At 40.5% G+C, this 11844-nt stretch overlaps 1 protein-coding gene across 1 annotated transcript; it reads right to left on the bottom strand.

The window, feature by feature from the left end:
- Positions 1–5681: 5681 nt before the first annotated feature.
- EIF3F (eukaryotic translation initiation factor 3 subunit F) lies at positions 5682–11520 on the bottom strand. The gene is made up of 8 exons (XM_062579983.1): positions 11218–11520; positions 11059–11129; positions 10822–10901; positions 9595–9732; positions 8537–8628; positions 7157–7293; positions 6873–6986; positions 5682–6078 (listed from the first exon to the last, which is right to left on the bottom strand). Exons 1-8 carry the CDS (start codon positions 11516–11518, stop codon positions 6001–6003), a joined length of 1011 nt encoding a protein of 336 aa, XP_062435967.1. The 5' UTR covers positions 11519–11520; the 3' UTR covers positions 5682–6000.
- Positions 11521–11844: the final 324 nt, after the last annotated feature.

The following is an 11844-nucleotide window of genomic DNA, read 5'->3' as shown; positions in this document are numbered from 1 at the left end:
TGACATTCCCAGTCTATGTCTAATCTATTTTCACCTCTGTTAAGCTCGTGTCTTTCAGGACAGGTATGCACAAATCCTTGTTTCCATGGGAACCAAAAACATTTATAAAATACACAATTCTTCATGTTTGATTTAGCAGATGGCTTAGATTTGAATTATTCAGGAAAGGAAAAATCTGTTTCCACAAACAAGTGGGAAAAGAGCAAGAGAAAGCAATTAAATATAATAATTTAAGGAATCTACATCTATATTAAATGCACGGCATGCTTATATGTCAACAAGAATCCCAGAATGACTTATTTTTACAGCATGGAACAGAACCACTGTGGTTGCCTAACTTCACTCCATGTATTCTAGGAAATCCCTTGACTTGTTACAATACCTAGAACTAACACCTTTAGGAAACCTGCTTAAACCCCATGCAGAATCAAGACAACTTTCCACTATTAAAAAATTTAAAAATTTGGTAAAACTGACAGACAAATACTCTTGATCCTCTCTTTTGGCATATCCTAAGACATATGATATTGGACAGAATTCCAGCCTGCAGGGATTTTTCTCTCAGATACATAACCATCCTGACTGAGTGCTATGAATAGCAGAACGAAAACAATCTTTTTTTTTTTTCCTGAGTAACTTTACTGTTGGTGACATAGATAACAATGCACTGATACTTCCCTATGCTTTGTATAGAGAATATTACTTCACAACTGAATAATACAAAGCATTACTTTTGATGTTATATTTCAGTCAGTGCAGCTAAAAAGCATACTTTGCAATAAGCAACAGGATCTGTTCATCCTTGAACTACAAGTCAAAGTACAACAAACCAACAGGCTACTGCAGTGATCCAAGTCTAAACTATGTACTAAAAAAAAGTTTCCCCGCCACACTGCCTTGTGACTGCAGTCATTAAAATGTGGATAGTCAAAGTTAGCTGTTGAGTTAACCTTCCATGTGAACAGGGAGTAAAGCAAGTTCTGATCACTTCAGGAAGAGCCATGTGTTTGGTGAGCTGCTCAAGTGAGAGTCACTACCCAGTGAATCATGTTAGGACTCCACCCGCTGTAGTCCAAACATCAACATTCTGGACAGATCTTAAATGTAAGTTGCAGCCTGGGTCTTTTGGTTCTGTTGGGTGGAACCACACTAAAAATAAAAGCTGCACCCTTCTTCAAAGCAGGCAAGGAAAAAGAGCAGGTTGTTGTGCTATATTCCTGAAAACAGCAGCATGTCCAACAGTTTTCAAACCATTTATCAAAACAATACTTCCTCTTTGTATCAGACATAAGTATAATAAAAAGAAACTTAAATGACTTAACAAACAAGGCAAACTTAGTGACCTTCATCCTAGCATATTGAAATAATCAGCAAATGGAACTAATTCTGGCAGCAAGGACATTTTTTTTGTTATAGCTATCGAACTGCAAATAGTAAAAAAAAATAAAAATAAAAATAAAAATAAATAAAGGCATTTTCAACAATGTAGAACAATTAATCTTTTCTCCACTTTAGAAGGCTTAAGCCAAACGTACATCTTATCGAAGACAAGTCACTGGATATACTGGTTCACTTTTGCACAATGTGCATTCTAAATGAGGAATTCAGTATAAATTATTTGGGCTTTCACAGAGGACTTGATGAGAACCAATAATTAGTTAAGTTTGTTGAACCAGAGAAGACAGGAATTAGCATGAACAAGGATGAAGAACTCGTAAATAAGAACAAAGGCCATGTTGAAAAGGGAATGTGTAGAATTCTGCAAAGTTGGTTTGGGATCAGTTCCAAATTTTTTTCTTAAGTGAGTACCATACCAAGTTAGGAATAAGCTAATGATATCTACTGACAAAACTGTGAGATATTGCTGATATTCAGAATAATGCAAACAAGGAGAAAAATGAGGATGATAACACTAGATTTTTCAATTAAAAAGTGTCATAATGCCAAGTCATGCATTTAAAGTAATAATTTCCACCGCAAATTGGAGCTGAACTGCAAACAGCAGCTGTGGAGAGTGATTTGACAGACTGGGGTATTCAGTCACATTCAATAACAGAAACCAAGAGACAAGCAAGGAAACAAAAGAAAATATTAATATTTTTCTAGCCACTGCTTTATACACTGATACGGATATGGTGTTTATCAGCTAAAGTTCAAGAAAGATTGAATTTAAGTTTAAAGCAGGCTGCTAAGTGATAAAAGCATACACAGGGCATCAAAAGGGAGGAGGTAAATTTAGCATGTTAATCTAGCAAAATGAAGGCTGCAGTATGATGGCTACCTATAACAGATCATGCATAAATACCAGAAGAGCAGGAAGCAAGAACTTCAGTAAGGACAAAGGAGGAGAAGGGATTCAAAAATATAAAGAATCTCAGAAATGCATGTAGGTATATTTAAAACAATTCAAGATATGGCTCTCCAAGACAGAAAAGAACAGAAATTGTGATTTAGAAGCTCCCTTCTAAGGTAAAGAACTGTGGATATAGGGAATCAGAGAAAAGAGCATCAGCATGGTGTCTGTTAAATGCACCAAATATAGGAACGCCACACACTTCCCCTACCCAGAAGAACATGTATAAAGATGAATTTTCTTCAGTCATGCATTTAGAATGTCAAATTTCAGTCACTTTTAGCCTGACCAGTAACAACAGCACAGTAGTCTGCAAGGACTCCCTTTACCTTTTATTCTTATCTTACAGTGAAAGTCAGCACTAGAAATGATCAGTGTAACATCAGTCCTAAGTACCTTACAGCAGTTGTAAGAAACTTGACTCTGGCATCCTGCCTATCCACTAGCATCTTCTCATGAAAAATCATGTAAATGTCGGCTGCAAGACTTACAGCACAGCAGAGCCCGCAGGAGTTAATCACCACCTGCAATTCTCATTATTTCTCTGCAATTTCCATTGTTTCTATGTTGTTCCTGCTACCCAAACCTTGATCATTGAATACTGGAGCATTACCACCTCCCTCCTGCTATTTTAGTAAGTCATTCTTATTAACACAGTTTACCCTGTAAGTATTAATTTTGGTAAAAAATACAAATACGAGTACCTCTATGTGCTTGTGCACTTCACATGGACTTGCTCAAAGATGTAAATGAGCACAGTCTTCCTGCACTAGGAAGACATCAGAACAAATCACAGTATCTGCACCCTAATTAAACTGCAAATTGTCAGAGGTTATCATGCTCACTGAAGAGACAGTTCACACAAGCTTTCGTTATTTTTTTGTACTGCCAGGAGATGCTTCACTGAAGCTCTCTTTCTCTGTTGAGACTGAATTAAATTACGTATCTGAGAAAAACAGTTAAAGACAGCAAGTTAGAACCCATTTTATACATTCCTCCAACTTTTCCAAGCACACAATATACCCAGAGGGAACAACCATATCAATTATAACAGTGAATTTTGTTCTGAATATTGCTAGGTATCTGCATGAGAAGATTGTCTCAAGGAGGAAAAACCCCATGTCAAAGTAATGGCTCTGATGGCGCCAGACTACAAAAAAGAGCTCATCTTTTGAGCAATTAAATACTTAAGTGCTAAGTGGTAGCAGCAGAGCCATAAGTAAGGTAGTTTAAAGCCTGTTATTTATTAGAAAAAATGCTTTTCTACTTATTACTAAAAATAAACACATTATACATTAATGTCCAGTAAATATTGTTTAGAGAACTAATAGAAATAAACTGAATGTTGAGGGATCAAGAGAAAAGCAGCATCTGTAGAAGACATCTAAGGAAAAGGCTGAACATGTTATAGAGGATAGACAGGTTTTTTATTATATTATTGAAGGCACTATTATGAGTAAATATAATATATGGTAACTATAGCAGCATACCCAGAGAAATATCTTGACTATTTAAAGAATGATTTAAGACAGACAAGGCTAGACTTTGTCAAAACTATTTGGAGCAGCATATCCTAAATGGAAAAAAAAAAAAGCCTCATAATAAATCTAGGAAGTCTATGATTTATAAATAATAGCAAATTAAGGCCTGAAATCCTTAGTGACACTTTTTGACTCATGAGCTTTTCCTGCCAGATTTTCTATGCGACTTTGAGGTTTTAGATAGGAAATTCCATAAAGTAGAACAATTCAAACAGAACACCTTTAGAATTTCCTCTCTAGATTTGCAAACTCCAGAGAAGGCAATGCCTTTTTCCTCAGCCTAAGTAATAATGATGCAGCCTACAGCTTACAATTATGCTGGCAGTAGCATCCTTCACAAGAGCAGTCCCTGAAATTTGTAATAAAATGTTCATAATTCTAGAGTCAAAGTAAGGTTCACAGCATAGTTTACCCAGTAACAGACGTTCAAATTGATGGCATCAGACAGAGTTTGGAAAAGGACAGCTTTTTTGCCTCCACTGTACTTCAATTCCATGTGCTTGTCACTATGCTATCTAGCATACAGTTGAACCTGTAAATTGTGGGCTCTTCTGACACCTCTGCTTTGCAGTACAGTCTTACTAGTTGGGAAGACACTTCAGTTCCTTGTGATGTATCAACATTAAGCTTCAGGTACCTGTAAGGTCTGGCAAATTCCACCATACTTCTTCTATATCAACAATCACGAATTGATCTGAGAACTTCCTATTTTGTGCATTGCATCTTATTAAATAGCATTGTTTTTAAACACTGTACAGGTTGAATATGTTGTTTCTTCTTACAGACATTCTATCAGTGCTGCTAACAGGGAGTGTGAAGAGTTTAACTGCAAAGGGAAAAGGTCAGGGAAAGGATATTGTGCTTTCTTTCCCTACTAGAATTTTTCTGTGCAACATCAATCCTAAATACTTCACAGCAGTCATAAGAAACCTGACTCTGGCATCCTGCCTATCCTCTAGCACCTCCTCATAAGAGAGATTCCTTCCTTTTCACTAAAATTAGGATTTAACAGCAGATACCTTGGAGAAGACCCCAGATTGGAAGAACCATTCCTAAAGTCCTTTCATTCATTTTTAAGTGAATAAAAAGCCTTTTTTAAAATCAGATATGAAGCAGCAAACAGGGAACAATCTCAGGTTTTTACTGTGACCCACAGAATTTGCAATTTGTAACACCTGTATGCTGCTCTTGGATTTTTGTCTGGTGAATATCAGTTCATATAAATTCAGCAGCAAAAGATCATGATTCAGAAGATTCTCAGTTGATGACTCTCAACTTTTAACCTCAAAAATTGAATGAGGTATAAGCTTTGCTGTGCTTTGCTTTTGCAAAAATGGAAACTCCAGTAGCAAGTCTTTGCTCAGCCACAAATCCTTTTCAGCCACCAACTCAATTACTAGTTAACTCCCTAAACCCCTACTCTGAGGGCCTCAATTCCATTATTCTTTATTTCCTTGTCCAAAGGATCAGATTTGCATAGCAACAATACCACCATGTAAACTTACCTGTCTCATACTCCTTCACTACCTTGTTGCTAAAGAAGGTACACAGCACCACTAATAAAGCCACAGCAGCAACTCTGCAGTCCCTCCTGAAAAGTTTATTATGTTCAGGATAAGAAGCCATACTTGGATTGTGCTTTAAAGCTGGAGGAAAAAAAAGTCAAGAAGTCTGAGTTACCTTGCATCCATTTTTTCTCATAACATTTTTCTCCTGAAACCATATTTCCCCCTGTCAAAAGGGCATTCAGTATACAATAAATACGAGGTATCACTGGACAGAAGGCATTCTGACCAATAGAATGGAACATTTATTTCAAATACATTCTTACAGTAAAACTGTATTTTGTTATACAAGTAGATAAACTTGGGAGAAAAAAAAAAGAATTCAGTTACTCCATTTTAAAATACTGGGCTCAAATAAATGTTAGGCAATTCCCATTCATTTCCTAAACCATGTTAGGGACTTTCTGGGAAATGGAAACAAAGATGTAAATCAAGTCATCTAGGTAATTAAATTACGGTCCAGCAAAATTTTTAACACCACCACAGAAGAGTATCTGCTCCTTCTTCAGGTTCTTTGAAGTGTACAATGGCAGAAGGTTCTTTATAAACTCAGAAGTTTTTCATTGAGAGCAATCTGTGACTGTGTAAGGTTTGCCAGGTAGGTAACCATCAGTAGGTCCTGAGAGAGAAAGAGAGAGAGAGATGGGGGGGGAGGGCAGGGAAAAAGGTGATTAGAAATATTAGTAAGAACAAAGCCTATCAGGGAGATGTGAATTTCTAATACTTTTAAAGCAATTTACAGCTAAAGGAACTGTCATCAGTCCTGAAGATCCTGCCCTGAGGAATGCTTCCCTAGAAGGAAGAGGTTTTCATATTCCCAGAACTTGTAACATTGCTTGTGAAAATTTAACTCTGAGTTCATCCATGTTAACCAGGGAAGTCAAAGGGACTTTGACCAAGGGAAAGCAAAATTAAAAATTACTTCCAGTCTTCTAGACTGTGGGTGAACAACAGGTTCAGAAACTTAGCTTTGTAAAAATCTGTTAGGGGAACAAGATAGCACTGAAATCTTGATCATGCCTTAAGTGTTACTTAATTAGACTGTTCCATGAGACGGAAGAACTCAGGTAAATAAGAGACAGAAGAACTCAGGTAAATAAGAGCTGACAAGTCAGCAATTATCCTTCAAATCCATACTGCATTAAAAGAATGAATACTAGCTTTCAGATTACTTGCCCAATTCTTAAGTATTTTAAGACTCACTTTCTCACCTTCAGTTGTTTGCAAGATTATTATGGTGAGTTCCTTTATTCACATTCAGTTTTTAAATATCAAAACTGGAGAAGAGGCTGTATTTGCTATTAACATATTGATATGAAAAGATAATTTGTTTTGACCATAGACAAACTTGGGTCTACAAGATAAACATTCACAATTGCTGGCAGTACACTGAAAGAAATAAAACAAACTTACATTGATATTGCTATTCAACATTGTCTCAAAGTCCTCTGGTGAAATCTTTGGCACCTGATTAATAAGATCCATCAAGAATCGACCAACAGTGTTGTCAGCAGCCACTTTGCCAGACTAGGTACAAGAGGGAAAAAAAAAAAAAAAAAAAAAAACACTACACCATGAGCAAAAGACATGCCACAAACTCAGAACTATAGCACAGAAGGAGAATATACAAAAAGCAAAACAAAATAACACAAACTTCCAACAAACTTATCTGCTGGTTCATGAAAAGTTGGCCTTACCAGTACATCCTCCGCATACTGCAGTACCATGGCCAACGTATCCTGAATCCTGGCTGAGGCTGACCCCACCTGTTGCAAGTCACTGGACAAGCCAATCACTCGATTAGGGCTAAAACAGGTCTTCATGATAAGATCCACTGAAAGCAAAAGAAGCATCAGTGAAAAAAATAACTGCCACAGAAAACACCTTAAACACTTAATTGCTCTCTGGAGATTTTTTTTGAGGATAACATCAACTTCATCAAGTCTAATCACTATTCCCAGTAGCATGGCAACATTACCAGGATAAAAAGAATTTCTATAGTGCTACAAACATCAGAAAGGAGAGCAGTAGATTCGTCCCCTGCTAGATCTGCTGAATCTTTTTGTTCCGCATCCACCAAGCAGAAATGTTATCTTCATAGCATAATGAAATTAAAAATCACACTGTGTAATTCACATCTGTTAGTCATCAGCATCTCCCCAAATGAATTTGGGGAACACTGAAGGAAACTCAAAGCAATGTCCTCTACAAAAGTAATAATAATAATAATAAAATCACACAGTAAACATGCTGCTACAATTTATAAGAAATCTAGTCTACTTCTAAGAGGCAGCAGCAATTCTAGTTATAACACTAGCATTAAGTATCTTAAGCTTGCATTTCTCCCCCATTGCTGCCAGACTTACACTCCTACACAGAGAGTTATCTAAACCCTTTTCTTTATACCAATCTCTGAAGTTAAAAGCAACATTCAGAGAACTACAATATTAAGTCATTAGTGCCCTGATTTGTATTTATCACCTATTAACTGTGGTGCAAACTCAGATTAAATACCTGTGATCTCCAAATATTAAAGATCACCAACATCTTAAAACCAACCAAGGAGAAAAATAGTAACTTTCTGAAACATGATACATCTGCCATTCCTGTGAAGGGAGCCCTCAGCCTCTGTTTCCCTCTCCCAAGTTCTGCAGTTACTTGGCATTTTCATTTCCTAACATTATCTTGTTAGCTCACATCTCATTAACTTGAACACTTCTCTTTTCCAGACTGATTTGCTACTATAATCTGACTGTTCTGCAATCATTTTGCATGCTCAAGACATAAACACTATACACCCAAAACATTGCTCCACCTTCATTGATCTTCACCATCTTGTGTGACAGTGACATGACCTCTGCATGAACAACTTTAATGACAGACAACATGGGAAAAAAAAGGGGGGGGGTCTTTGCTATTTTGGGCAGTAGAACAAGTAGGAACATCTGTGTCCATGAATATGAGCAACCCTCAGCCCCATAAAACCTAGAACTGCAGACCCCTCTATTCTTCCCAACCCACTAGAAAACAAGCACCAGCAATTCTGGTTAGGACCACAATAGGAAGAAAACATTCACCTCCTATCCGCTCTGTATCATAGTAAACGTACTTCACTGTTAGAGGGGTGAACATCACACCCATAGTTTTGCCAGGGACCCCCATTGGAGCACTAGAAAAAAAAAAAAAAAAACAAGTTTTCACATTGACATATTAAAGGAAGGACAACTGAGGACAGGAAACCCGCATGGGCATATTATTAACTAGCCTGACATTTGTCAGTGTGAGCACATGAAGAGTTAAGTATTGTCTAGTCACTTTTTGCTTGTAAAAGAGCACTACCCTGAAATACTCTATGGTCTTCAAGAAATCACTTAAGGAACAAAAATAAAAATAACAACAATTCAAGTACAAAGCACTCAACACCTGTGTTATTTCTATGATCTATGATTTCTATCTGAAGTTCAGTTATGCTTTCAGTATGTAAGGTGTCGTGGAACAGCTTCTTGTTTTGGAGACGTGTTGTCAGGAAGCAATATGATTTTTGCTACAAAGAAAGGCCAGGGCTCTATCCTGGAAAGAGGAGAGATCTTCACTCAGTACGAGGACAAATAGCAAGGTGGAATAGTTGCATTTCTGAGTATTTAACCTCCATTACCAATGAATAAAAATTGAAGAAGGGCCAGAAAGACTGATCAAGAAGATGCCATTCTGATTATATTTTAAATCACACCAATTCTTTGAATTGTGTAACTAAAATGCCCAGCAATAAAGTTCTGTGAAGAAAGTCTAAGATTCAGACAACAAGAGGGAAGTTGGTAACATTAATGCTAGCTATACAAATCCCGTGAAACGTCAAAAAAATGTTCAAAACACTCTTAAGATGAGTTAAGTGACAATTCCCCTCTCCTCCTCCAATGAAGGACCAGTTAACAAAAGGTTAGGTCTTTCAGCTTGTGTACAATAGTCAAGACATTCCAGTGGGAAGAAAACCATGATCCCAGCTCACAACTCTAGTTTTAGCTATTGCACGTTATTCAGTGGGACATTGTAGCTTATTGCACTTCTCATTATCCTGATGTGGTCCCTCTTAGTAATCCAAATACACCCTTCCCGAAAATACAGCTTCTCAAAATACCTGACATAAGCTTTAATGCTCATGCGTCCATTCTGGAGACTTGTGTCCACAGTGAGGTGGATTGGATTGTGCGCTTCCCGGCTGTAATACTCGTGGATCAGGACCGAGTGCTCAGTGATATCATGGCCCGTTGCATACCTTCAGAAACACAAGCGTAAAGAGCCACTCTTCCAACACACTCAGGTGCCCAAAGTTTCTTACTGTGCACATTTAACAAGTTTGTATCCTAAACACTGAGCTGCAGAAGCATACTAAATACAGTGCTTCAACCGAGTAAATTGCAGCTTTATGGCCAGCTGTTCCAGAACTGTAGGAACCACAGTCTGACCACAGGCATACCTGGAACTTGCATAGGGCCAACATTTTAGCGCTAGCCACACAGGATCAGTACAGTTGCTGTCAGATACCCAAGATTCAAACATCTCTCGCTACTCTCTGGACCAGCTCCTTGTTTCAGTGTAAATCAAAGCATGCTAACTGATTCTGGCAATAAGCAACCAAGTAGATCTTCCACAAATAAAACACCTCAGAGCTGGAGACAGGACTTGTTAAGCTAGATCCTTTAGCTGCTCTGCAATTAGCCTCCTATATGCATGGGAAAACTCATTACTACAGCACCTCATCGTGCCATTAAAAGATTGTTCAAGAAACTGAGTGCTGCACTTGCAGAATTTTGCTCCATAGCAATAGACCTATGCTGTTTTCCAGGATCAGGGAAGACATGGACAGACCAATGAAACGATCTACCCCATCCACACACCTAGAGGCCCAGACAGAGATTCTGTCCCTGTAACACCCTACTGATTCTTGCTTGGCATCCCAAACACAAGTATTTCCACCTTTTCTCAGCAGAGAACTTCTCCTTGCTCAAGCTGAAATCACAGATTCCTCCTGAGGTCTTAAGTACTTGAAACTATTCTTGTGTTCTCCCTTCCTTCTAACCAGTTATCTTCCGTGGCACAGGTTATACAGATCTTCTAACAAATCCACGCAAGCATTCTCTTACCACTCTCCTGTAATACCTCTTCTAGATCTAAACAAAAATAAATGCTGCAAGTCTCTCATATTATTTCTTCCTATTAAGAATTACAGCAGTTTTACAGCTGACTATATAACGGAGCTGCAGACTCTTACTGTTGCAAGCTTGTGACAAGAACAACTGTGGATTTCGAGCAGTTTAACAGACCAACACAACTGCTTGCATTTTCTTGCCCAAGAAGAACTCACCAGCCCAAGATGAGCTCACTAGGAGACACCTTCTTGTGCAGCTCGTACATGTTTTTGGCAAATTCCATGTCGACTGCCACCTGAAAAACGCGACAGAACAGCCAGTGCTGCAAGAATACTGGAACCCTAGCGCGGGACAACGCCGGGAAAAGCCCCGCCGCTGCCATCGGCGGCAGCTCAGGGAGGAGCAAGGGCACCGCCGCGGCCACGGGGCCAGGCCCGCCCGCCGCCCCGTACCTCATCCTCGGACTCGTTGTGTGGGACGGAGAAGCAGTTGGTGACCTCCACCGAGTGCTTGTCCACGGTCCCTGCGGGGAGGGCAGCGCGGTTAGCGCGCGCGGCGGCCGGGGCGCTGCCGCCGCCAGGGCCGCGGCGGGGCCGGCGGGCGGCTCTTACCCAGCAGCGTCCCGATGACCCGCGCCGCGCCCTCGTTGCGCCGCTCGAAACTGTCCACGATGGAGGCGAGCACGACCGGGTGCAGCCGCACCACGCGGCCGCCGGGGAAGGGGCCCGAGAGCGCGGCGGAGAGCGGCGCGGCGGGGAGCGGCGCGGAAGGCGTTGGCGGCGCGGCGGGCGCTGGCGGCGCGGCGGGCGGCGGCGGCGCGCCCCCGGCCGGGGTAGCGGGCGCTGCTGTAGGGCTCGGCGCCGGCGCGGCCGCGGCGGGAACCGGAGCCGTGGTGGAAGCTGGCGCCGCCATTTTGCCGAGGGAGAAAGCGAGGGCGGGCTGCGGCAGTATAATTGGCTAATCTGAGCGCCTGTCACGCAGTGCTGCCTCCCATTGGGGCGTGAGGTGCCTGGTAAGGCCCGCCTCGCATCTGTTAACCAATCCGAGAAAAGCCATGAGGGAGAACACTCTCTGATTAGAGTGAGCGCGCAACGTCTTTAGCGCACTCTCAGGACCGGCAAGTTTTTCGATTGGACCCTCAAGTGCCTGTCAGCTCTCTCATTGGCTGGTGCGGCGCTGTCCGCGCATGAGCGCCAGCCTATTGGTTGTGGCACTTCCGTTCCCGCCCCGCCGCGGTG

This window comes from Rhea pennata, chromosome 7, assembly GCF_028389875.1.
Source record: "Rhea pennata isolate bPtePen1 chromosome 7, bPtePen1.pri, whole genome shotgun sequence".
NCBI lineage: Eukaryota > Metazoa > Chordata > Aves > Rheiformes > Rheidae > Rhea > Rhea pennata.
The sequence above is the reverse complement of the archived record's forward strand: the minus strand, read 5'-3'. Positions and strand labels throughout refer to the sequence as shown.

Coding starts and splice junctions, on each gene's coding strand:
- EIF3F (XM_062579983.1), bottom strand. CDS start 11,518: ATGGCGGCGCCAGCTTCCACCACGGCTCCGGTTCCCGCCGCGGCCGCG. Junction 10,902..11,058: donor ACAACGAGTCCGAGGATGAG/GTACGGGGCGGC, acceptor CGCGTTTTTCAG/GTGGCAGTCGACATGGAATT. Junction 8,629..9,594: donor AGCATTAAAGCTTATGTCAG/GTATTTTGAGAA, acceptor TTTTTTTTCTAG/TGCTCCAATGGGGGTCCCTG.